The 25,186-nt window shown below is 40.5% G+C and overlaps 2 protein-coding genes and 1 pseudogene across 8 annotated transcripts in view; all 3 read right to left on the bottom strand.

Annotated features, from left to right (window-relative positions):
• Positions 1-3,100: 3,100 nt before the first annotated feature.
• Positions 3,101-12,670, bottom strand: LOC129052325 (poly(rC)-binding protein 2-like; annotated as a pseudogene).
• An 87-nt stretch (positions 12,671-12,757) lies between these two features.
• Positions 12,758-21,190, bottom strand: PSMG1 (proteasome assembly chaperone 1). Of its 3 annotated transcripts, none has more exons than XM_002830683.5 (7): positions 20,564-21,190; positions 19,120-19,226; positions 17,623-17,774; positions 17,264-17,326; positions 15,790-15,988; positions 14,777-14,913; positions 12,758-12,976 (listed from the first exon to the last, which is right to left on the bottom strand). In XM_002830683.5, exons 1-7 carry the CDS (start codon positions 20,716-20,718, stop codon positions 12,902-12,904), a joined length of 888 nt encoding a protein of 295 aa, XP_002830729.3. In that variant the 5' UTR covers positions 20,719-21,190; the 3' UTR covers positions 12,758-12,901. The 3 variants fall into 3 exon arrangements, with proteins under 3 accessions (XP_002830729.3, XP_054398499.1, XP_054398498.2); XM_054542524.2 differs by lacking the exon at positions 20,564-21,190 and adding an exon at positions 20,377-20,518; XM_054542523.2 differs by lacking the exon at positions 17,264-17,326 and having other exon boundaries at positions 20,564-20,849.
• Positions 21,191-22,580: 1,390 nt separating this feature from the next.
• BRWD1 (bromodomain and WD repeat domain containing 1) overlaps positions 22,581-25,186 on the bottom strand; it is a 127,837-nt gene continuing 125,231 nt past the window's right edge. For all 5 annotated transcript variants that reach the window (XM_024239366.3, XM_054542520.2, XM_054542521.2 and 2 more), the window contains one exon: positions 22,581-24,902. In XM_024239366.3, the coding sequence (XP_024095134.3) occupies positions 24,511-24,902 (392 nt within the window). In that variant the 3' untranslated portion in view covers positions 22,581-24,510. The remainder of the gene's footprint in view (positions 24,903-25,186) is intronic.

Here is a 25,186-nt window from a genome sequence, read left to right on the forward strand (position 1 = left end):
GTGGCACATATGCAGTCCTAACTACTCAGCAGGCTGAGGTGGGAGGATCACTGGAGTCCAAGAGTTCAAGGCTGCAGTGAGCTATGATGGTGCCATGGCACTCCAGCCTTGGCAACAGAGACTGTCTTCAATTAATTAATAAAATAAAAATTAAAAGACTGCAAGACTTGAACACAACTCAGGAATGAGTCTCCATTGGCAAAAACAAGATAGAAACTGGATTGGGTAATTTATCATGAATGGATTTCTGCATGTCCTGGCTGACAGTTCTGGAGGCTGGGAAGTCCAAGATCAAGGTGCCAGCAGGTTTGGTATCTGGTGAGGGCTTGGTATCCACTTCCAAGGTGGTGAGGAATTAACTCTCTTCCTCACATGGCAGAAGAGCCAAGAAAGAGCAAGAGGGGGCCGAAATTGCCCTTTCATAACACCACCAATCCCACTGATGAAGGGGTAACCCTTATGGCCTAACCACCTCTTAAAGCTTCCAGCTCTTAGTATCATCACAATGGCAATTAAGATTCGACATGAGTTTTGGAGGGGACAGACATTCAAACCACAGTGCCATTTGTGTTCTTTCTGCTTTTTACTTTTCTCCAGAAACTACTAGCCTTCAAATTAGTAATTTACTGGCATGAATATAATTACAAATTCTATACCTCTAAATAATTACTGATCTGTTACTCATGATTTCAGTATAAAGTATGCAATATATAACTCATTTGACCAACCAGTACATGCTAAGTCCAATGATTGAGCATCAATCCTCATTTTCCTTGGTGTATCAGTTGCACTAAACCCAGGTAAGCCATCCTTCCTGCTTCAACACATTCTTCACCAGGCTTCCAGGAAACCAGGAAACCATGGTTTCATCCTATCTCCCATGGGCTCTTCTCCATCTCCTGTCATCTGACCATGTGACACTGCAGAGCCCCAGGGTTCATCCCTTGGTCCTCCCTCTGTACTCATTGCCTGGTTATCTGAACCAAGCCCACAGCACTATATGCGATCTCTTCAGACAACTCCCATTTTTAGCCTCCCCAACTGCCTACTCAACAACTCCACTTGAATGTCTAGTTGACTTCTCAAACTTGATGTATACAAATCAGAATGTCTGGGTTTCTGTCTACAGCATCCCCCCATCTCAGCTAAAATAACTCCATTCCAGTTGCTCAGACCACACATTTGGTATCAACCTGGGTTCCTCCCATTCATACCTACATCTGAGCTGTTAGCAAATCCTATTGGCCAGATTAATCAGAGTGGTTAATGGAATGGTATAGATACAAGGGGTGAATACTATTGGAATACAACTCTCCATGGGTCACTCACATTTCTGCATTTCTTGAGAGCAGAAGTACTCTCTCTTCAAGGCTGTTTGTATAGCAAACAGTCTTAGAAGACAGAGATGCTATCTCCTAGATCAAACGGCAGATTTGCTATGTGGTAAAATAAGAGAGAAAAGGGCAGGTTTGCTTGTCCATCATAAAAGATTTGAATTCCCTAAGTTCAAGGTTCCTCAGCTGTGACACACAGCTTCCACCTAGACTCTTCTTCATCATCCCTGTAGGACTTAGGGGACAAAGGATGCTGACGAAAACATGAAGCACACACTTCTTGCTGTCCTGTAAGAAAATTATCTGTCCCTAACCCAGAAATGGATGAAATCTGTCAGTCAGTTTGCAAGTAGGGCACAATCCCAGACCCTTCAGTTCTATGACTTTTGGAGCACAGAGTGGGCTTATAATTAGAAACAAAGAAAGCCCACAATGTTTTTAAGGGCATTGTATTTCAGGCATTCTTCTTTCTACGGATAAGAAAGCTCCTCAGGTGGCAACAAAGGCCATTTCTTTGGAAGCAGGCATGGCACATGATGAAAAAAAGACATCTCAGAAAAGAGCCAAGAATAAGACTGGAGAGCCACTGCCAGAGAACAGAAACTGGGCTTAATCAAGGAACATCTCTTGCTCCCAGAGTAGAGGGCTGCCAATATTTTCTCACTGAAATTTCAGAATTGTTATGGACCGGTGACTGCTCTATGCGTTCTATTTGTTCCCTTTTCAAATGGAAGCATTTATTGCAGACGACCTGCCCCTGTCCCACCATTGTGTATTAGGTTTGTAGAGTGTAGACAACTTGCCTTTTTAGTTTGTAGGTTTCTGTATCAAGAGAAGATGTGTGTGGGCCTAACCTAGATTACACGATCCTGGACTTCAAGTCTGATATCATGACTGGATGAGACTTTGACTGTCCTAGAATTGGGATGAACATATTTTGCCGGTGGGAGGGCATGAGTAATTGTGGTTAGAGGGCAGACTGTCCCTCATACCTATTCCTTTTCATGGTGCCTTCCCAAACTGCCTCCGGAGGTGGCCACACAAATGGTTTTGGCCATTGTGACCATGGGAAACTTGATGCAGAGGCTGGAAAAAGCACTTGCATGTTTCTGTCTCCTCTCTTGTTCCTCTACAATCACCACAAGAAATGTCTAGGCAGGTCTGAGAAGGCCCAGGCTCACCTGCTATGGAAGAAGAATGGCACATGTAAGAGGGTCACATTATCCCAACCAACATGATCCTAGACCAGCCAGGCCCCAGCCACTCAACTAAGACACATGAACATAGTTGCATGAACAAGATTAGCTGTGTATGGCCCAGACTAGCAGCAGCACCCATCCAACCTACAGACTCATGAGAAATAAATACTAGTTGTCTTAAGCTTCCAAGTTTCAGTGTGAGCATTAGGTAGTAACAGTTAATGAATAAGACAGATAATCATTTTATCTGTCTGGATACTTATACAATGATTTCTATTTGTTTTTTATTGATACATAATATTTTACATATTGATGGGGTACATGTGACATTTTGTTACATACATAGAATGTGTAATGATCCAGTCAGGATATTTGGGGTGTCCATCACTTCGAGAATTTCTCACTTCTGTGTGTTGGGAACAATTCAAGTCCTCTCTTCTAGTTATTTTAAAATATACAATACATTGTTGTTAACTGTAGTCTTCTTTTTTGTTGAATGACAGGACTTGTACCTTTTATCTAACTGTATGTTTGTACCAGTTAAGCTAGTTCTCTTTATCCCTTCCCCCTCCCACCCACTTACTCTTCCCAACCTCTAATATGTATCATCCTATTCTATACCTCCATGAGATCAACTTCTTTAGCTCCTGCACATGAGCAAAAACATATGATGTTTGTCTTTCTGTGTCTATTTCACTTATAATGACCTCCAGTTCCATCCATGTTACTATAAATGACAGGATTTCATTATTTTTGTGGCCAAACAGTATTTCATTGTGTATATATATTACATTTTCTTTATCCATTCATCCATTGATGAACACTTATGTTGATTCCATATCTTTGCTATTGTGAATGGTGCTGCAATAAACATGCACGTGCAGTTATCCCTTTGACACACTGATTTATTTTCCTTTGGATAATACCCAGTAGGAGATTGCTGGATCATACAGTAGTTCTTCTTTTAGTTTTTTGAGACATTTTCATACTTTTCCAGTGTTTGTATTAATTTACATTCCCATCAACAATAAGATTTCCCTTTCCTCCACATCCTCACCAGCATCTGCTATTTTTTGTCTTTTTAATAATAGTCATTCTAACTGGGGTAAGAGGATATCTCACTGTGGTTTTGATTTGCATTTCCCTGATATTTAATGATATTGAGCATTTTTTCATATAACCTGTTGGCCATTTGTGTGTCTTTTTTTTTTTTTTTTTTTTTTTTTTTTTTTTTGGAGAATTGTCTACTCATTTTTGGCTCACTTTTTAAAAGATGTATTTTTTTATTGTTGTTTAGTGCATATCCTGGATATTAGTCTCTTATCTGATGAAGAGTTTGCCAATATTTTCTCCCATTCAACAGGCTGTCTCTTCATTCTGTTGACTGTTTCCTTTGCTGTGCAGAAGCACTTTAAATACAGTCCCATTTGTCTATTTTTTAGTAGTCTATGCTTTTGAGGTCTTAGCCACAAAATCTTTGCCTAGACCAGTCCTAAAGTGTTTCCCCTATATTTTCTTCTAGTAGTTTTATTGTTTCATGTCTTATATTTAAGTCTATTATCCATTGTGAGTTGATTTTTGTATATGGTGATAGGGGCCTTGTTTCATTCCTCTGCATATAGATATTTAATTTTCTCAGCACTATTTATTGAAGGTGTCCTTCCCTATTGTATGTTCTTGGTGCCTTTGTCAAAATTCAGTTGGCTATAAATATGTGAATTTATTTCTGGGTTCTCTATTTGGTTCCATTGGTCTATGTGTCTATTTTTATACCAATATCATGCTGTTTCGATTACCATAGCCTTGTAATATACTTTGAAGTTAGGCAGTGTGATGCCTCCAGCTTTGTTCTTTTTGCTCAGAATTGCTGTGCATACTCTGGCTCTTTTTTGGTTACATACAAATTTTAGGATTTTTTTATTTCTGTGAAAAATGGCATTAGTATTTTGATAGGAATTCCACTGGATCTGTATATTGTCCTGGACAACATGGTCATTTTAACAATATTAATTCTTCTAATCTATGAGTATGAGATGTCTTACCACTTGTTTGTGTCCTCTTCAATTTCTTTCACTGGTGTTTCATAATCTCCCTTCTACAGGTCTTTCACCTCCTTGGTTAAATTAATTCCTAGGTTTTTTTCGTAGCTATTGTAAATGGAATTGCCTTCTTTCTCAGCTAGTTCATTTTTGGTGCATAGAAACCCTATTTTTGTATGTTCATTTTGTATCCTGCAACATTACCAAATTTGCTTATCAGCTTTAAGTGTGCATTTTGCTTTGCTTGTAGGGTCTTCTGGTTTCTCTAAATGTTAAGATGATGTCATCTGCAAAGGGGGACAATTTGACTTCCTCTTTTAAAAATCTGTATGCCTTTTATTCCTTTCTCTTGCCTGATTGCTCTGGCTCTACCTCCAGTACAATACTGAATAAAAGTGGTAAAAGTGAGCATCCTTCCTTGTCTTGCCCTAGTTCTTAGAGGAAATACTTTCAGTTTTTCCCCACTCAGTATGACGTTAGCTGTGGGTTTGTCATATATAGCCTTTATTATATTAAGGTATGTTTCTTCTGTACCTAGTTTGTTGAGAGCTTTTTATCATAAAAGGATGTAGAATTTTATCAAATGCATTTTCTGCATCTATTGAGATGATCATATGGTTTTTGTCATTCATTCTACTGTTGTGATGTATCATGTTTATTGATTTGTGTATGTTAAACCATCCTTGTGTCCTTGGCATAAATTATACTTGGTCATGGTGTATTATCTTTTTGGCATCCTGTTGAATTGTTTGCTTTTTGTTTTTTTGTTTTGGTTTTGTTCTTTTTGAGAATTTTTATGTGAAGGTTCATCAGAAACACTGGCCTGTAGTTCTTTTCTGTGTGTGTCCTTGTCTAGTTTGGTGTCAGGGAAATGGTGGTCTTGTAGAATGAGTTGTTTTTTCTTTGATTTTTTCCAAGAGTTTGAGAACAATCGGTATTAGTTCTTCCTTATGTGGTTGGTCAAATTGGCAGTGAATTCATCCAGTCATGGGCTTTTCTTTTTTCGGAGGCTTTTCATTACTGAGTTAATCACACTGCTCATTACTGATCTGTTCAGATTTTCTATTTCTTCTGGAATCTCAGTAGTTGTATGTTTCCAGCAATTTATCCATTTCCTCTAGGTTTTCTAGTTTGGTAGTATATAGCTATTCATAATAGTCTCTGATGATCTTTTCTATTTCTGTGGTATCAGTTGTAATGTCTTTTTCATTTCCTATTTTATTTGGGTCTTTTCTTGGTTTAACCGTCTAGCAAGGGGTTTATCTATTTTGTTTATCTTTTTGAAGAACCAACTTTTTGTTTCATTGACCCTTTCTATGTTTTTAGTCTTTATTTCACTTAGATTTGCTCTGAACTTTACTATTTCTTTCCTTCTGCTAATTTTGAGTTTGGTTTGTTCTTTTCTAGTTCCTTGAGGTGCATCATTGAATTGTTTCTTTGAAATCTATCTACTCATTTGATGTAGGTGTTTATTGCTATAAATTCTCCCCTCCTAGAGCTCCTTTTGTTGTGTCCCATAGGTCTTAGTATGTTGTTTCTATTTTCATTTGTTTCAAGAATTTTATTTCCATATTAATTTTTATCTTTCAGGAGGAGCATGTTATTTAATTCCCATGTATTTGTATAGTTTCCAAAGTTCCTCTGATTTCTATTTTTACTCCATTGTGGTCTGAGAAGACAGTTCATGATTTCAATTTTTAAAAATTTGTCAAGACTTGTTTTTTGTCTTAACATATGGTCTATCCTGGAGAATGTTCCATGTGCTGATGAGAAAAACATGTACTCAGCAGTTGTTGGGTAAAATGTTCTACAAATGTCTGTTAGATCCATTTGGTCTAAAGTCTAGTTTAAATACAATGGGTTTTTGTTGATTTTGTCTAGATGATCTGAGACTGAGGTGAAGTCCCCAACAATTATTGTGTTGGAGTCTACCTCTCTTTTTAAATCTAGAAATATTTGCTTTATAAATCCATGTGCTCTACTGTTGGGTGCATATATTTAGTTGTTATTTCCTCATTAGGTTGATCTCTTTACTATTATATAATAACTGTTTGTTTACTGCTTCTGGCATAAAGTCTGTTTTATCTAAGTACAGCCATTCCTGCTTGATTTTAGTACCAGGTTGACAAAGGGATGCATAGAGAGTTGGTAAAGCATGATTTCTGGGTGTCTGTGTGAAGGTGTTTCCAGAAGAGTTTAGCATGAGTCTGGAGTGAGTGGGAAGATTCTCCCTCAATGTCGGCAGGAACCATCCATCCACTGGGGGCCCAGGCAGAAAAAGATGAAGAAATGGTTAATTCTCTCTCTCTCCTGGAGCTGGGTCACCCTTCTTCTGCCCTTGAACAGGACATCACAACTCCAGGCTCTCCAGCCTTTGGACTCCAAGACTGACACCAGTGCCCCTCCCCAATTACCCCAGGCCCTCAGGCCTTTGGCCTAGGATTGAGAGTTACACCATCAGCTTCCCTGGTTCTGAGGCTTCTGGACTTGCACTGGGCCATACTACCAGCATCCCAGGGTCTCCAGCTTGCAGACAGCCTGTTGTGGGACTTTTCAGCCTCCATAATCAAGTAAGCCAATTTCTCTGATATCTATATAGATATACAATCATGTTTTGCTTCACATCCTGAAAAATGTGTCGCTAGATGATTCTGTCATTGAGTAAACATCATAGTGTACTTACACAAACCTAGATTCTATAGCCTACTACACACCTAGTCTATAAACATGTACAGCATGTTACTGTACTGAATATTGTAGGCAACCGTAACACAGTGGTGAATATTTGCATATTTAAACATATCTTATCATAAAAAAGATACAGTAAACATAAGGTAAAAAAAACAAAAACCAGCACACCTATATAGGGCACTTACCATAAATGCAGCTTACAGGACTAGAAGTCGCTCTGGGTGAGTCAGTGAGTGACTGTGAAGGCCTAGGTTATTACTGTCCACTACTGTAGACTTTACCAACACTGTACACAGGCTACACTAAATTTACTTTTTAAAAATTTGTTCTCCAATAATAAATTAATCTTCGCATCCTTTTTTTGTTGTTCACTGTGGCATCCAGTTTCTATTCACAAAGAAAAAGCTCCAATGCACCTTTTAATTTTTTGAAAAATTCCTGGTATTACAGAACTAAATTGAAATGTATTAACATCCCACCCTTACATTTTCATAATAAACAGAAAAATTCATAAGCCAAAAAACAAAAACAGGGAGGGCTGGGCACAGTGGTTCATGCCTATAATACCGGCACTTCGAAAGGCTGAAGTAGGTGGATCGCTTCAGCTCGAGTTTAAGACCAGCCTGGACAACATAATGAAATCCTGTCTCTCTGAAAAATACAAAAATTAGCCAGGTATGGTGGCATGCACCTGTGGTCCCAGCTACTTGGGGGTCTGAGATGAGAGGATTGCTTGAGCCTGAGCGGTCAAGGCTGCAGTGAGCCATGTTTGCCCCACCGTACTCCAGCCTGGGTGACAGAGCAAGACCCTTTCTCAAAAAGCAAACAAACAACAACTACAAAAACAGGGGGAAATTTATATTGCTAAATACAATCTCAGCATCAACACTGGAACAGAGAAAGGAATTAAAACACCTTAATTTAAAAAAAAGGGTGGATGACAGGCTGGCACAGTGGCTCATGTCTGTAATCCCAACACTGTGGGAGGCCGAAGTGGGAGGATCATTTGAGCTCAGGAGTTCAAGACCAGCCTGGGCAATGGAGTGAGATTCCATCTCATTTTTTAAAAAAATAAATAAAGGAATGGATGATAAGTGTGTAAAAACCAAAAATTTACAAACTATTTAAAACCTGACATGGCTGCCTGTTCAGAAACTACAGATGGATGGTGGCTGGTAGTGAACAGCAGAAAGGGGTTATAGTACGTGAATCTGCATTGTTTCAGCTGTTCCCCATGCCACTCATCCTAAGGACAGCCTGACACTGATTAGCCATTGAGCCAGTCTAATGCTGGCAGCAGATCCAGCGATGGTAACCTGCCTATCAGTAGGTCCTTCCACTGGGTTCGCAATTTTGATCTACGCTCCAGACATCTGATAGATCTCATTGATTCTGGTGCCTTGATGCCTGATGATGCAGCCAGTATCATTTGGAATGGTGTTTATGAGAAGTGGTCTGAGCAGATGCATCCAAACCTGCACTGAATCCCAGCGTTGCCATCTACTGTAGGAAAACTAGATTGTTGCATTGTCAACTGGTACAGCTTGGTCAACTCTAGAAGTGGTCCCTCCAGGTCACAGGTGAGGCACATGGACAAAGTGGTGTGGAGAAAGAAGGCTCACACTGTCGCTGCCTGTGCTGTACCTGTCCTGATCACTTGCAAAGATCACCGGAAAATTGGACAGCTTGGGCCAGTATGGGATGGCCATGTGCTTGGGGGAGACTCCAACATGACCACACAGACCTGTCCAACACCTTCAATGATGGACTGCGGAATCCCAGCGATAGTGATGGCTCAGTCAGAAGCATTGAGGAGCATATCCCCTGCCACCTGGACCTGTGCCCTGTACTCTCGTATTGCCTTGATCTTGCAACCACCTTTTCCAATGAGCCACAATGACCAGCAGGGACCACCAGCATCAGGGTGACCAGGGGGTCTACTGGCAGCTGTGCTATTGGTCACAGAGCTACTGATATCCTCTTCCAATCTTGCTTTGAAGATGGCACTAGTGGGTCCAGCCAAGGTGATAATTCTCTCAGAACAACTCCCTTCTGAGATGCTGATACATGCACCACTCTCCTCATGCATCTTAACTGATTCTCCTCTTTCTGATGATACTGCCAATTTCCTTTCCATGCGTAAGTAGCCAGGTGGTGAGAATGACATTTAATCCAACTTCAATCATACCAGTGTCCATATCAAGCAGGGCTATGGGGAGCTGGACTTGGAGTGGTCAAGTCTTTGGCCAGTGGGGATGAAAACCAAGAACTCCAGGCAGGAGGTGACTGAGGGAAAAAGGAGAGCAGGCAGGGGCGGGGCAGGGGTGGAACAATAGGGGCGGGCAGAAAGGCAAGGAGAAGGAGGAGAAAAGGTGGTGGAGGAGGAGAAAGAAGGGAGAGACCTCAGGGCAGGTGGGAGAGAATGCAGGCTGTAGCTGCTCAGGCTGCTGCCTCTGCTGGTGTCAACCTCAGCTTCCTGTAACTTTTCTGCTTTCTAAACTTTTATTTTTTTTAACTTTCTGACTCTTTTCTAATAACTTAGCTTAAAACACAAATACACTGTACAGCTGTACAGAAATATTTTTTCTTTATATCCTTATTCCATAACCTTTTTTCCATTCAAAAGTTTTGTTTTTTGCTTTTTGTTAAAAACTAAGACTCAGCACACACATCAGCCTAGCCTACACAGGGTCAGAATCATCCATATCACTGTCTTCCGCCTCCATATCTTGTCCCACTGGAAGGTCTTCAGGGACAATAACACACATGGAGCTGTCATCTCCTGTGATGACAATGCTTGCTTCTGGATACCTCCGGAAGGGCCTGTCTGAGGCTGTTTTACAGTTCACTTTTTTGTTACGAGTAGAAGGAATACACTCTAAAATAGCAAAAAATAGGATGTACATAAACCAGTAGCATAGTCATTTATTATGTACTGTTCATAATTGCATGTGCTGGACCTTTAAACTGGCAGCACAGTAGGCGTGTTTTCACCAGCAACACCACAAACACAAGTAACACATGAGCTCTGACCTTAGGATGGCTACCACAGCCCAGGCGATAGGAATTTTTCAGTTCCATACGATCTTATAGGACCCGTCTACATGCGGTCCACCACCGGTATGTCCTTATGTGGTGCATGACAGTACACATCCTACTGGTTCTCTCTGGACTGCTCTAATATACTGGGCATATACTGTCTTGTCTGTGTCATCTGTTACTTCTCCATTTCTGTCCTGCATCTTAGGACACCATCTCAAGTTAGTCCTCCACATAATGGCTTTGTATTATACCCTATTTTATATATATGGAATATACATACAGCTTAGATCGCATACTATCTGTTGTTATTTTATATAATACAGATTTTAATTTTAAAGTTGAAGTTTTGCTTCTGTTAAAATCTTTTCCATGAAATTTTTTAAATTTCCTTTCAGCTAGCTGCTGCTTCTCATACATCTCATTATTTGCTTTTGGAAAAAGCAGGGGTTCCTGACTTTTAAAAAATAGCTGTTTCCTACAGTCATGTTTTTCAACAGAATGCTCTTCTTCTGCATTTTTAATGCTGTTTCTATCCTTTGTATTGCTTGTTTTCTTCAGGTACTCTCCTTTGAATGGGAAACCTACCCAGGCCTGATGTCTGCTCAGGCTAGACTCGAACTCCTGGGCTCAAGCGATCCTCCTGCCCCAGCATCCCAGGTAGCTGGGACTACGGATAAGCACCACTGTGCCTGGCTTGCTATCTGGCCCTAACGTGGCTCTGCTGCACTGACAGCCAACCTCCTGCACCCGCTGCCTACTTCTTATCACAAGAAGAGGTTTACTCCTGGGCAGTCTGAAGCAATTATGAATCTTTCCTCATCAAAATTATTAAAAACTACAATGCCCAGAGTTATCTGCTTCTAGGGTTCTCCCAGGATTACTGCTGATGCAAAACTTGTCCCCCAACTACTTCCACTTTTAGCCATTTGACACTGCTGAGCTCCGTGGTTCACCAGTTAGCAAGAGGAAGTACAAGAAGGAATGAAGAGTGAGAGCTCCGGCTGCCCCCAAAGCAGCTCCCCACTCCTTTCTTACCAAACATCACAGTCAGCATCTTTGAGGTGGGGCACACAAAGGTGTGCCAACATGGAAATACCACCTTACAGTTCTTCAAAAGCATTCTTATATCATTATTCTCACAATTCAGCAAAGCAAGCAGAGAATCTCCTTCATTAAGCAGATGAAAACCTGGACCCCAAGGGAAGTAGATAACCACCCAGGGAGTATTGTCACCAGTATTATCTGTAGTTTACAGCTGAGAAAACTGTTGCTCAGGAAGCTTCAAGGCATCTGCCCAAAGTCACCTGGCCTGTAAGGGCTGGCCTGGGATTGAACACAGTCCGCTTTTCCAAGATCACTCTTCCTTACTTACCACACTGACCCTCAGCACAAGAAGAGGATCTAGCTCCAGCTAGGACCAGATTCCAGGTCATATGATGTTACCTCAGGGCTCTGCAGGCACACTTCTGAATGAATGAAAACTTTTTTTGCAACAAAGGAAATGCTTAGATCCCATCGTAAATACACTATGCACAAGACTTCCAATATTTGATTATGTAAAGGAAACCAAGTTTACTCAAGAAGGAGTCAGAACACAGTATCTCCTTACCCTACTTCTAATCATTACCAAAAACAGTAAATGAACTGGAACTAGAAAACATAAATGGGTAAGTACTCTAAATCTGTAGTATGTAAATGATTCAATAACTAAAAAGGTGAAAAAGAAAGCAGAAGAGATAAGAAGCATTTAACTCCACCATTTTAAAATTTATTTTCATGAATGCAGTTCAGTTTGTGGTCCTATGAAGTCGTGTGGCTACTCCGGGTTCATGATTCCATTCACACTCCTAATGATAACACATGACTGTAAGAGAACTGCTGATACGCACACAGCCAGCCTTCAAAGAGAGCCCTAGGAAAGTCTGAGTGAAGAGGCTATCTGTCAGATATTACTAAAAAGTGAGGACATACACATTTCTGTTTCATTTTTAGTAAATATATAATTTTGTTACCTTGTCATCAATTTTTATGCAGGACTCCTAAAATATCCAGAAACTTTCCACATATTAAGAATCACCAACAGGTCAATGAATAGTTACACCTAACTACACTTTGCCACATGAATACAATCTGCTGATATCTGTAGCTTTGAAAAATTTAACTAAATTTGGGCACAGTGGCTCACACCTGTAATCCCAGCACTTTGGAAGGTCAAGGCGGGGGAAATGCTTGAGCCCAGCAGGTTGAGGATGCAGTGAACCATGACAGCACACTGCACTTCAGCCTGGGCAACAGAGCAAGACCCAGCCTCAATAAATAAATAAATAAGATAAGATAAAAATTTAACTATAGTACCTTAAAATATTCAAATACAACAATACTCCCACCTAGTGGATAAAAGGAAAATGCCTGGCTTATTTCGGTTGTGAATAATAACACCATAAATAAGGAATTAAAACTACAATTAATTTTTTACAATTTTATTCCGTTTCATCATTCTCAAAATATATCCCCCAAAAGTAATCTACAAAAGAGTGCAGGCTGCTCCCCTTAAAGGAATGGACGAGTAATATACATTACAAAACAATGTTTAAGATCATGTATAAATGTTACTCTGAATCTCATTTGTTGTCATCAATTTCTTTAGTATCTCAGTGCTTTGGGGAATATTCTGAAAGGAGAGAAAAAAGTGAATACAGTGAGACCCCAGGGATTCAGGCAGAGGCAACACCCCCTCCCCAGCCAACAATCTCCACACTCGAGACTTAAAGACAACAGCCATGGGACAGGCGTGGCCTTTACGCTCCCCTTCTCAACAAAAAGACAAGTGGGAAAGTCAGTTCAACAGGCCCTTTCCCTGCCACACTCGCCGATGATCTCCTGGCCTCCGATGGTCTCCTGGCCTCCGGAGAAAGTCTATGCTCTAACCTGCCCGACATTCCCCGCAAGATGTCTTCCTCCCCTCTCCACCAACACCACACTCCTCATGGCTCTCCTCACACTTCCCCACTCTGCTCACACTGCTTCCCTCTGCACACTTCTACCCCCTAAGATTCATCCGTCTTTCAAATCCAACTAAACTGCCACACAGGAAGAACTCAAAATAACTCCACCTTATTGAAAATACCACTTTTAAATGGTCAGAAACAATGAACTGACTCAGGCTGATGTATCCGGTCATTAAGCAAACAGCCCCCTGCAGAACCACCATCTTACCCTCCTGCTAATCATTATCTCCAAAGCAAAAATGAAAATGCTGAGTTAAATTTCCCCTTGAAAGTATATTCATAAAAGCTGAGTTTCCTTAAGCCCCATATGACAGATGACTTCCAAGTCTCAGAACAAGTCCAAATGTTTATGACACACCTGTGTGCTACACACAGTCCTACAGCAGTAAACAAAACAGCCCAGCCCCTGCCCAGGGGAACTCATCTCTGAGTTAAGTGGGATGAGGCAATTGGCTATTTAAACAAACAAGACAATCAGCATATACTTTGAAAGAGATGCTAAAAATAAATTAACTCCATGTGTCAGAAAGATTATCCCGGATTCTAGCTAATTTGAAAGATAAGCTTGCAGTATACTAAATTAGAGTTTTACAGCTGTACTCTTCAACAAATGGTTATTGACGGCTTTATTCAACATGCCAGGTATGTGGTAAACCTAGGATACCAAAATTAAAAATCGTGGTCCATTACCACAAGGAGCTGACAATCTAGTAACAAACTAATTTATGAGACCTGGGAAATGAGCTACTTCCAACAACTTACCACAAAAGTCTTAAAACTAATGGCCATTCCAGAATAAAACCGGGCTGAGGGACAATGTTGTTACAACCTCTTTCAAGAAACCGTGCTTAAACCAGAGGCTGTGGACTTCCAAAAAGTCTCTTAAGAGAAAACAATGGAATCCCTAAACTACCTGAGATTACAGGCAAACATTTTTATGTACATGTTCCAATTTTTTTAGAAAATGAGCCCAAAGGTATAAACCAAGGGTAAGGAAGAGGTTCATTATGTAACTCTCTCATCTTCACATATACAGTTCTCTGTAAAATTGGGTAAATAAATATTATAATAATTTGATTCATACTATACTCAAAAATAACCTTCTCAAAAATTAAATTAAATAAAAAATTTTTTAAAAACCTTGCAAAGTAGTTATAGAAACTTATTGAACAAAAAAAAAAAAGAAACTTATTGAACAGTAAAACCATCTGTCCACATAGACATTTGGGATTTAACTGCATTGCATTAATCTATCATACAAGAACAAAGTATTCGTCAAGTTACAGACGTATACAGAAGAGACGATGACAATCAAATTCAAACTACCAGACTAGAAAGCTTCACTTTGAGAAGAATGGATCTCCAAGCATTGCTTAGGGTTTAAAATGACACTGTACATTTATGTTTGTTACTAAGCTGATTATAACAATGCAGCTATTAATTTAAATGAGTTAAAACCTTACCTTAACCAAACCCTTCAAGGTTCTGGTAGAAAGTATAGGCTTAAAAGCTTCCACTGTAATTAGGTCTAATTTCATCACATCAGTATAACACAAGTACAGAACTGCTGGGATTTTCCATACTTGACAGTAACTCAGAACTATGAATACACAAGAAAAAAAAAGCATGTAAGTTTTCTATTATGCTACTTTTAAATTAAACACCTTTAAATAATAAAGGCTGTTGTTAAAAGTAGTTATCTCAGCTGCCTCTTTCAATCAAGGTATTTACTGCAATTTTGAACCAATTATAATGTAGATTTTCTTTCGAAGTCAATTTATTTTCCTAATAATCTCTTCTTTTGCAAATATTAATTTTACATTTCCTGAAAATACAGCTGAGATGATTTAAGTGGCTGAAAGATTAAAATTCTACTGACTATAATAAAGTATATATAAATAACAAATACAAAATGCGTAAAGTGAAATATTTAGCCACTTCTCATTCTAGTAAACACTGAAAGCAAAAAGAAACCCCAACCAAACCCTATTTTAATACAGTTCATATAATAAATAACAATTATGTAATATATTACCCACTGAAAAGTAAATGGCAGTCTCTTTGTCATATGATGGCAGATGTGAGTGACAGTAATAAAAAAAATTAAAGCAACTATCAAGATTCAATATTCAAAACTTCTGTTTTGATAATTAAAATGTACTTTATCAACTTTTCATGCACCAATAATTTACATTTAACACTGGCTTGCATTCTGAATAATCAAAGACCAAAAAGAAACACAGTATGTCTGAAGCCTAACAGTTAAGAAACATGAGCTCCTCAAATAACTGTGTCTGGAAAATCTGAAAACTCAAACTAAATATACTGCACTTGTAACTACAGACATTGAGGACTAACAGCAATATACTGGTATCAATCATCATTAATAAACTACCTCAAAAAGACCTCTAATGGTGAAAGCAGTATCAATAAAGCAATGAAGATATAATGTAAATGTTACAAAGTTTAATGCCACCTGCTGCAGGAAGGTCGTGTACTATATTCGGTTGTTCTAGCAATGGACAACACGCCGAGTCTTTGAAATTCTGTGTTTTTAGGGCTTTCAGGAAAGGAGAAGGAAGGCTGCCAGTGGATTCTGAGGTTTTATAATCGGTAACATGTCGACATGTGAGAATAGTTATCTGCATGTTCTTCCTTGGACAAGAGCCAAAAACCTAACAAAAAATTGATTTCAAATTAAAAAAACATATAATTTTGTTACAGAATGGAAACATTCTTCTAGGTATTCACCTAACACCACAGACAATAATAGCATGCCTAGCAGGGGTGGGAGTGTGCCTTGGAGAAACAGAACACACCTGCTGTCTCAACCTGGGTTTGATCTTGGTTCTGCTTTCTAGGTGGGCAATTTTTCCAAGTCACTTTCCTCATTAGGGAACTAAGGTGATATAGTTTAGATGTCTGTCCCCTCCAAATCTCATGTTAAAATGTGATTCCCAATGTTGGAGGCAGGGCCCGGTGGGAGGTGACTGGATAAGGGGGTAGATCCCTCATGAACGGCCTAGCACCACCCTGTTGGTGATACGTGACTTCTCACTTCTCGCTCAGTTCATGCTAGAGCTGGTAGTTCAAAAGAGGCTGGCTCCTCCTCTCTCTCATGCTCTCGCCATGTGATCTGCCTGCTCCCCCTTCACCTTCCACCATGATTGGAGGCTCCTGAGGCCTCAGCAGAAGCCAAGCAGATGCCAGCACCACGCTTCCCATACAGCCTGCAGAACTGTGAACCAGTTAAACCTCTGTTCTTTATAAATTACCCAGCCTCAGGTATTCTTTATAGCAACACAAGAATAGATGAACACGTAATGCCAGCACTACCTACTTAAGGGGCCTGCGATGTGTAGTAAATGAAGTCAGAGTGCCAGAATAGTGACTACAGGCCTGCCATCCAGAGGAAAAAAGTCACAAGTACACACCTGATATTCATTCCCTCTCCCACCTACCACTGACACCTGAAAAATAACTCTTATGAAATTCATTTTTGGAATTACTACACTTATAGGTAAGTTTCAATCACCGTGGTTCTAAACGTCCTCTTCTATAACTAGAAGAGTCTGGATTTGATAGATTTCTAAGAACCCTTTTACCTTTTAATAAGATCTAAAGTGATGTAAACAAAGAAAGAAGGGCGAGAGGAATCCAATTGTGTTTTATACTTCTGTGACTTACCGTCCTCAGTGCTGAGGACCAACTGTGTTTTATACTTCTGCACCTCAGCATTGAGGACAGGAGGACACAGAAGTATAAAACCCAACTGGTTGGTCACGTTAAATAAGCAAGTTCTTTTATTCTTTACATTCCAAAAGAAATTCCCACAATATTTTAAAGAAATAAATATCTGACTGCATAAGTTTAAGTTAAAAGACACTGAACCCTTAAAAAATGAAAACTCCTGTAGACTAACCATTCACAGGTTTTCATTTCTCTCTTACCTTTTCCAGCCACTGATACTGTTGATCTTCTGCAACATAGCAACTGCACTGACAGAGGAAAACCTGAAAAGTCAAGTTCCACGCTTTTCATCAAGTAAGTTTTATACACACCCCAAACTATCACCATATATGTAACATGTGAATGACAACACTTAGGTAATACTTATTTTCCTGGTTCCACTATTGACCTACTTATTTCTCTTTAAAATTTAACAGTCAAACCACTACTGGTGATTAGTATCAGAAAAAGTGCACACTGACAGAGCAACTGAAAGACTTGCCATACTAAAGTATACTACCAGTAAATAACATAAATGATGCTTAAATAACTACTTTTCAAACATACAAGTCCCACCTACCGAGGGATTGGATTTTAGATGATAAAACACACAAAAAGCCTCTGAGGAGGACAGATGTGTAGTGTCTGTTGTTCTACACCATTCATTCCAGAGTTTAGCACAACCAACTTCCTCCCAGACTCCTGAATTCATAACAAATGATGACAGAAATGCTGTAAAAAACAATTCACATAAGTTAGTGTTTGGCTCTGCAAGCTATATTTTCTATTCAATAAAAAGTAAGCTCAAGTTACTGTAGAATTTGAGAGCTGAAAGAGCGATTCAAGACCATCTACTTAATACCACACCATTATACAGAAAAAGAAACTGAGGCCCCCAAGAAGTAAAAGGCCACACACCCTGAGTAAGACAATCCTAGAGCTAGGGATCAAGAAGGCAGGTTTGTTGACAGACTTTCTACCACACGCTCACGGGTTAATACTCTTCTGAAAAACTTTAGGCCAGCAGAACTTTATATAAATGAGGCCATAGTTACTTGCCATCATGTACTTACTATGTTCTACAAGCACTACGGGTACCTTACAGAGGAAGGAATCTTAACTGGGTTTCCTGAATGTTCTCATCACAGCCTGTGAACACGCTAAAAATATAAAGGTCTATGTGTGTATTTGTAAATGTACATTGTCCTAGCTGCACTCTACACTGTTTTTACTTTAATCCACCAAGAGAATTAATACATGCAAGGACCTTAGAACTTAAGTACTTAAACATGTTGATAATTATTACTGTCTTTAGAGTTTTGTGTTCTCAAAGGAGTCTATTAACTCAAAAACATTAACATAAACCGGGATACCTCAACACACTAGAAACAGCTCCTTGAGTTTTAAGTTCCTGAAGCTAAAAACATTTTCTTTAAAGCTCTTCTCTGAGTTGGGGTCTTGCTTTGTTACCCAAGCTGGAGCACGATCAGTGGGAGGATCACGGCTCACTGCAGCCTCGAAATCCTGGGTTCAAGCAATCCTCCCATCTCAGGCTCCTGAGTAGCCAGGACTACAGGCAAGCACCACCATGCCTGGCTTCATTTTTTTATTTTTTTGTAGAGACACGGTCTCACTATGTTGCCCAGGCTGGTGTCAAATCCTGGCCTCAAGTGATCCTCTTGCCTTGGCCTCCCAAAGAGCTGGGGTTACAGATGTGAGCCAATGCACACAGCCTAAATCTGATTTTTTCAGTTTATTAAAAAGATAGTGCAGGCCAGGTGCTGTGGCTCACACCTGTAATCCCAGCTCTTTGGGAAGCTGAGGCAGGAGGATCACTTGAGGACAAGAGTGCAAGACCAGCCTGGGCAACACAGCGAGAAACCATCTCTACCAAAAACAAAACAAAACAAAAATGATGCAACAGGAACAGGAGAGAGATTTTCCTCAGAAATACAATCACTCTACTGTGGCTTTTTAAAGTACTAAACATTTTAAATCTTTTATGATGGAAGAAAATAAGTAACTTTATATTTCATTCTTTCAAAAAAATGACTAAGTCTTCTGCATTTTCACTTACCTACTGCATTATTTCCTATAGCAATTATAAACTTGGAGCACGGATATTTTTCTAGCAAAGAAACTTCCAAAGATGTTTTTGTCTGTCTTCGAAGGAGCCGCACCTCCCTAACACAAGAAACAAGATGAAACTAAAGCAACTTCAATACAAACAGTACCATGGCAAAAGGGCACTATATGTGTGATTTACAATAAATAAAATGCACGTTAGTTTTATAAAGAATATAATATCCTCAGAAAACGATGGACTCGGACAATGATAACCAACAGATAAAACTATTGCATACGTGTTTACGGAGAACTCTAAAATAGTGATCAGGCTGTCCACCTGACCCAAGGACCAATCTTAGCATGCCTAAAAGTGAGACAGCTGGGGATAGCCTGCAACAAGAAACAGAAAGCACCACTTGGTAGAAGCATTCTTGCCGACAAAACTTTGTGAATCTCACCAAGCCTCCAAATGAACGTTCATTTACAGGACATGCAGGTGATACAGACGTTAAGTGACACCACAAGGAAGCTATCAGACAAATTCAGAGTGTGGGGCACTGGACAGGACAACCAGTCCTGTCTCTTAGGAGGGGTTGCTCTAAATGAAGTGACAGTCTAAATGTAACCTGTGGACCTTGTTAGGATTCTCATTCACACAGACCACTGTAAAATGGTCATGTTTGAAAAAACTAGGTAAACGTGAGTGAGCACGGACTATGAAATGATAGTGGAAAATTAGTGTTGTTAGGGGTGATAATAGCATATGTAAGAAAATCCCTAAAACGTTTGAGATGTATTCTGAAAAATGTAGAGGTGAAAGGCCATGATGACTGGAATTCGCTTAGGAGTGGCGGGAGAGAAAATCAACGTGGCAAAATCTTCCTGTTGAATTTACCTGGTTGTGTAGGGGTCAGGGCTCACTTGACTATTTTCTCCCACATTTCTGTGTGTTTGGAAACAATTTTTTTAAGGAGTGTTCATCGGCTACTGACACATTATGCTAATTGAAGTGTGGGGTGGAGGTTTAAAAAGTTTCGAGGGAATTGGTGTGTCCGTGAACAATCCACGACAAACGTGGTGGGCCCCGCGGGAGGGCTGCGGCCCAAGACAAGGTGACAAGCGGAAAGATCACGAATCCGCAAGACACCAAGACTCCAGAAAAGCTCCAGGAAGCCTTTAAAGAACGGATCTGAACCCAGCCCTCCCACAGCGGCTTCACCCTGGACTCCACGAAACGCCAGCGGATCCACGCGAAAACCGCACACACCTGGGGCTGGCGCCGCCGGACGCCGCGGCTTCACTGAGACCCAGGGCCCAAGCAGAGCCACAAAGCGGCGGCAACCGGGGGGCCACTCGGAAGACCGCGGACCCCCGGCCTTAGGCGCCGTCGCGGCTGCCAGGCCCGCGCACCTTCCAGCTGCGGTGAGCGCGCTGCCCTTATCCGGGTGCCTCACCTCTTCCGCGCCAGCTGCTGACGCACCTCCCTGTCCTCGGGCGTCTCCCTCCGCCCCTCCTCCTCCTCCTCCTCCTCCTCCTCCTCCTCCTCGTCGTCCTCAGTCCCAGCTCGGCACGGTGCCTTCACCACCTCTCCGAAGAACGTGGCCGCCATAGCCGCCTCGGGACCGGCTGAACACAACTGCAGCGCCGCCGTACGGCGCACGCCAGCTTCCGCGAGACCACGTTCCCTCACCGCGCGGGCAATAAGTCCCGCCCCGCACAGGCCACGCCCTCCGCGCACAACCCGAACTCGCAGCCACACCCCCACCGCGAGGGCGCTACGTCCCGCCCCGCGCAGGGCTCGCCCCCAGGCACACCCTGAGCTCGCGGCCACGCCCTCTACACCGACCGCCCGCGCTGTCACTCCCTGGGCCAGCAGTCCCCGCAGCTTTTTTGTTTTTAAATTACAGATTGGCGGTGTGGGGGAGGGGGGGGTCTCGCTATGTTGCCCAGACTGGTCTCGAACTCCAGGACTCAAGCGATCCTCCTCCTCAGACCTCCCAAAGTGCTTGGATTACAGGCCTCCGGCACCGCGTCCGGCCGCCAAAGGCTTGCATTCGCAGCTTGAGCCCTGCGGGCGCCAAGAGGTGGGAGGACTGCGGGCTAGAGGAGCGGGGGGGGCGGGGCGAGAGGAGGGCGGGGGGGGCGAGAGGAGGGCGGGGGGGGCGAGAGGAGGGCGGGGGGGGCGAGAGGAGGGCGGGGGGGGCGAGAGGAGGGCGGGGGGGGCGAGAGGAGGGCGGGGGGGGCGAGAGGAGGGCGGGGGGGGCGAGAGGAGGGCGGGGGGGGCGAGAGGAGGGCGGGGCCTCCGGTCGTGGCGGTAGCGGAACCAGGGGTGCAGGGGCGGGGCCAGCCCCGCTGGCCTTGGCGTTCGGGGGCTGTGAGGCCCTTCCCTCCTCGTCCGTTTCCATTTTTCTTCTGCGTTAGGAGAGACTGGGGGAGCCTTAGTGTACTGAGCACCCGCTCCAAATTTCGACTGCCCAGGTAGGTGGCGGCACGGTGGTACTGAGGGCCCCCGTAGCCAGGCGCGCCCTCAGACAGCGGGCACGGGCGGACGCAAGTGCGGCAAGAAATACAGCGCTTCGTGGTGGTATAAAAACGAGACCTTTACTCTGGCAATAGGAATTCACATTTCAAAAGCTGATGATTGTCAAGGCGATTTAAAAAACATTTTTATGAGAATGTAAAAAATAGTGTTTTAAACTTGGCCATTTTCTAATACAAAATGTTTCTTGTTAAATAGCCTTTAATAAGCAGAATGTGTGATTGTTCTTTAATTGGTTCTCTTTAAAATGTGCTGGAAGACAAAGTTCGAGGAGCACTGTTTCAAGCAAGAGAAAAAGGGGACATAATTTAAATGAAAATGAAAATATGCAGTGCAATGAAAAATAAAAACCGTTTCCTAGATTTAGTTGTACCGAAATACATGACATCGCCTGCATTTTGTGACTTTTGTCAGTAGTCACGAAGGTAAGTACTACTTTGGGGTCAGAGAGAGCCTGTTGAGATAAAATCTCAAAGCTGTTAGAAACATTTTAAGATGTGGAAAAATAACAAAATCATTTACATAAAATTAGTATTTAGCAGATGTACACATCTGCAAAAAAAAAAAAAAAAGTGAGTTTGGAAGCAAAATTTGAACATTTAGCAATAAAATTAAAGACTAAATTGCTAGCCAGTAAGAGCTTAGGAAACTTTGGATATCCTTAGTGAGATAGAATAAACAAGATTACCACAATGATGTTTTAAAACATTAGGACTCTTGGGTTAACTGGTCTATTATAATGATGGAACTGCAGAATAAAAAGGTTGTTTGGGCACCACTTGTCTTAGTCCTTTTGTTAATTTGTCATTTTTACCAGTAAGATCTTCAATTTGATTTCACAGTTGCATGATGAAGAAATATTTTCTGCAAAGCAAATTACTGTAAATAGGGTAATAGTAATACATTTGGCCATGATTTAAATTCTGCACACATTTCAGAGAGAACAATTTTACAATGTTAAGTTTTAAGTAAATGCTTATTTCATGCAGTTACAGTAAGTTTAGGCCAAGCACTTTTTAAAAAGGCAAATATGTTCGAATTAAATACTTAGCCAAAAAAGGATTCATTATGCAAGACTGATAATACAATCTCAAATACTGACAAATTAACCCCACCACAGCAAATTATAAATTCAAAGCTTAAATTCTTTCATTACACTGAAATTGCTAAAAAAAAAAAAAAAAAAAAACTTTGCATAAAATAGTCTTCACCGAGAGTTAAGAATTTCATTTTATAGTTACTTGTTGAGGACATAATATACTCAATATTATAAATTAAGTGTAAAATTTGAACTGGAAAGAAGTTTAAGCATTTCATTAGAGCTCAAAAATCAAACCCCATGCACCTAAAAGTAATAGCAGTTTATTAGGAATTCTTCCCTTTCTCACCTGTGTATCAACATACTGGGGGATCAGTAATTTAGACGAAAGTATACTACAAAAGGAGCAAAGGACACAGACTTAGTAGGTTAGAATATTCTGGCTTATGCTAAAAAACAAAAAGCCTTTTTTTAAAACAGACATGCAACCACAAATTTCTCAAGTATTTTAGACACTTGGTTCATCTGTATAACAAAAAAAATGCATTTGACTTAAAAAAGAAATAGAAAACCCTAGGTTTCTTAGTTTAGTTTTTCAGATTTACACGTGCAAATCATATATTCAGATATTTTTAAATGGGAAAACAACTTACTTTCAACAACTTAATTTTTCCAATAACACGTTACTATGTTAAAAAGATGTGACAGTACATTCATTTAATCTGGCAATTTTAATTTCAACAAATACATATTAACAGCAAATTAAATCCTATTGTAAATACACTTCTTTGTTATACCACGACCAAATTTTCTAATCCTAGCGGAGGCCACAATGAAATAGGCCAAACATGCTACCATTAAAGTTTGTTGGGATGAGATTGTAATAAGTTTACTCTAAGTATTCAAGGTGCTGTAGAGAAAAGATTTCACTGTATCTAAAAATATGACTGTTTTGATCTTAAGCTATACATTTTATTTTTATCTAACTAAGACCTGCCTCTTAATGAGGCACATTTTTGGCATTTCTGTAAATGCTGCTACATAAAAGTAAAAATAAGGAAAAGCCGTGATAGTAACATTCATAGCTTTCATAGAAAAATATATATTCCCTGAATTAGTCATATCAAGTGGTCATTCAGTATGAACTGCAATATTATCAACAAAATGACATCAATGGACTTTCTCTAATTGCCTATTTCCAACACTCTGCTTCAGAACTCAATAATCAGTATCTCCAGCTAAAATTCCCAGGTCCTCCTAGTTTGTTTTTGACCTTTGGGGATGTGAATTGTAGGGACTGGATCTGGGTAGAGTTTTTGCTTCACTCAGAAGTCAAATAGGCCCATTAGCACTTCCTTTGGAAAAGTGCCTGATTTTTTTTCCTCATGACACCATAGTTGTCATGGTCTGAATTTTTACACTGTAATGGAGAACCCTGAAAATTATCATCAGGTTAAGATTTTGAAATTTGTTCACTCCAAGTTCTTCCTAGCCTGTACACTTCCCATTATATTCTTCCTCTAAGGAATCATGTCTTCAAGGCCTTCCATTCTGGAAAGGAATAGTAGTCTTACAGCAGGCCATTTGTCTTTTCTTTCCACCTCTCCACCTACAGACTCCGCAATCTATTTCCTCCTCAGAATTCCCTAGAGCACGTGTCTGTACAAGAGCTGACTGGGAGGAACCCACTGGATTATGGCTTTTAGAAAATTCCTCCAAAGATGCCAATAAGGGAGTAATTTTAGAGCTGGGAGCAGAATGTAACTGCCAGTTTACTTGTGTACCAATTGTTTTCAGATACCACTTCTACATTCTCATAGTCACTATTGTGAATTTTCTTTCCAGGATCTGAACCCCCTTAAAAAAAGCATTTTTCTATTAATATCTTCTAGCTCTTTTTCACTTTCAGAATTTATGGTTGTATCATCCTCTTTATAAACATTCAGTAATTTTTTCTTAGCCGCAGCAGAAGCATTTCGATGGGGCAGTTTTCTGCTACTCTTCCTAATCCAGACATTTTCTGGTCCTGAGATCGTTTCTTTTAGATTACTCATTATCTTTATTTTATTTGCAGCAACAGTAGCACATCTGCGGGGAACTTTCTCAGGTACCATTTTTGCTTTCAGAGTTTCACTAGGCATCTGCACTGCATCCTTCTGATTATGCATACATGTTCTCACTTTTGTATTGGGTTCTCTGTCTCTAGGAACAAATTCTGAAAAATGAGTGAAAGTTCATGTAAATGCAAAAATCTTGTAACAAGATTTTACTACTGCTAACATTCCTCAACAACACTCATTCGGAAACAATAAATTTAAAAGTCATACTGCTAAATGATAAATTTTAAAATGTGATACTAAGGGCTTGACATTGATATAACCTTACATTTGCTTATCTACAACTGTAAGGATGTCACTTAAAACAGTAGCAGACTTGTAAGAATGGGGTGAAAAGTTCCTTCAGCATCGGCATCATAAAGCTGCTAATCCAAAAACATAT

This window comes from Pongo abelii, chromosome 22 (genome assembly GCF_028885655.2).
Source record: "Pongo abelii isolate AG06213 chromosome 22, NHGRI_mPonAbe1-v2.0_pri, whole genome shotgun sequence".
Lineage (NCBI taxonomy): Eukaryota > Metazoa > Chordata > Mammalia > Primates > Hominidae > Pongo > Pongo abelii.

Excerpts from the sequence above, each read along its gene's own strand:
- PSMG1 (XM_002830683.5), bottom strand. The coding sequence starts at position 20,718 with ATGGCGGCCACGTTCTTCGGAGAGGTGGTGAAGGCACCGTGCCGAGCT. Across the intron at positions 17,775-19,119 it reads TATAGGAAATAATGCAGTAG|CATTTCTGTCATCATTTGTT; the intron begins GTAAGTGAAAAT and ends TGTTTTTTACAG. Across the intron at positions 12,977-14,776 it reads CCTTGAAGGGTTTGGTTAAG|AATATTCCCCAAAGCACTGA; the intron begins GTAAGGTTTTAA and ends CTCTCCTTTCAG.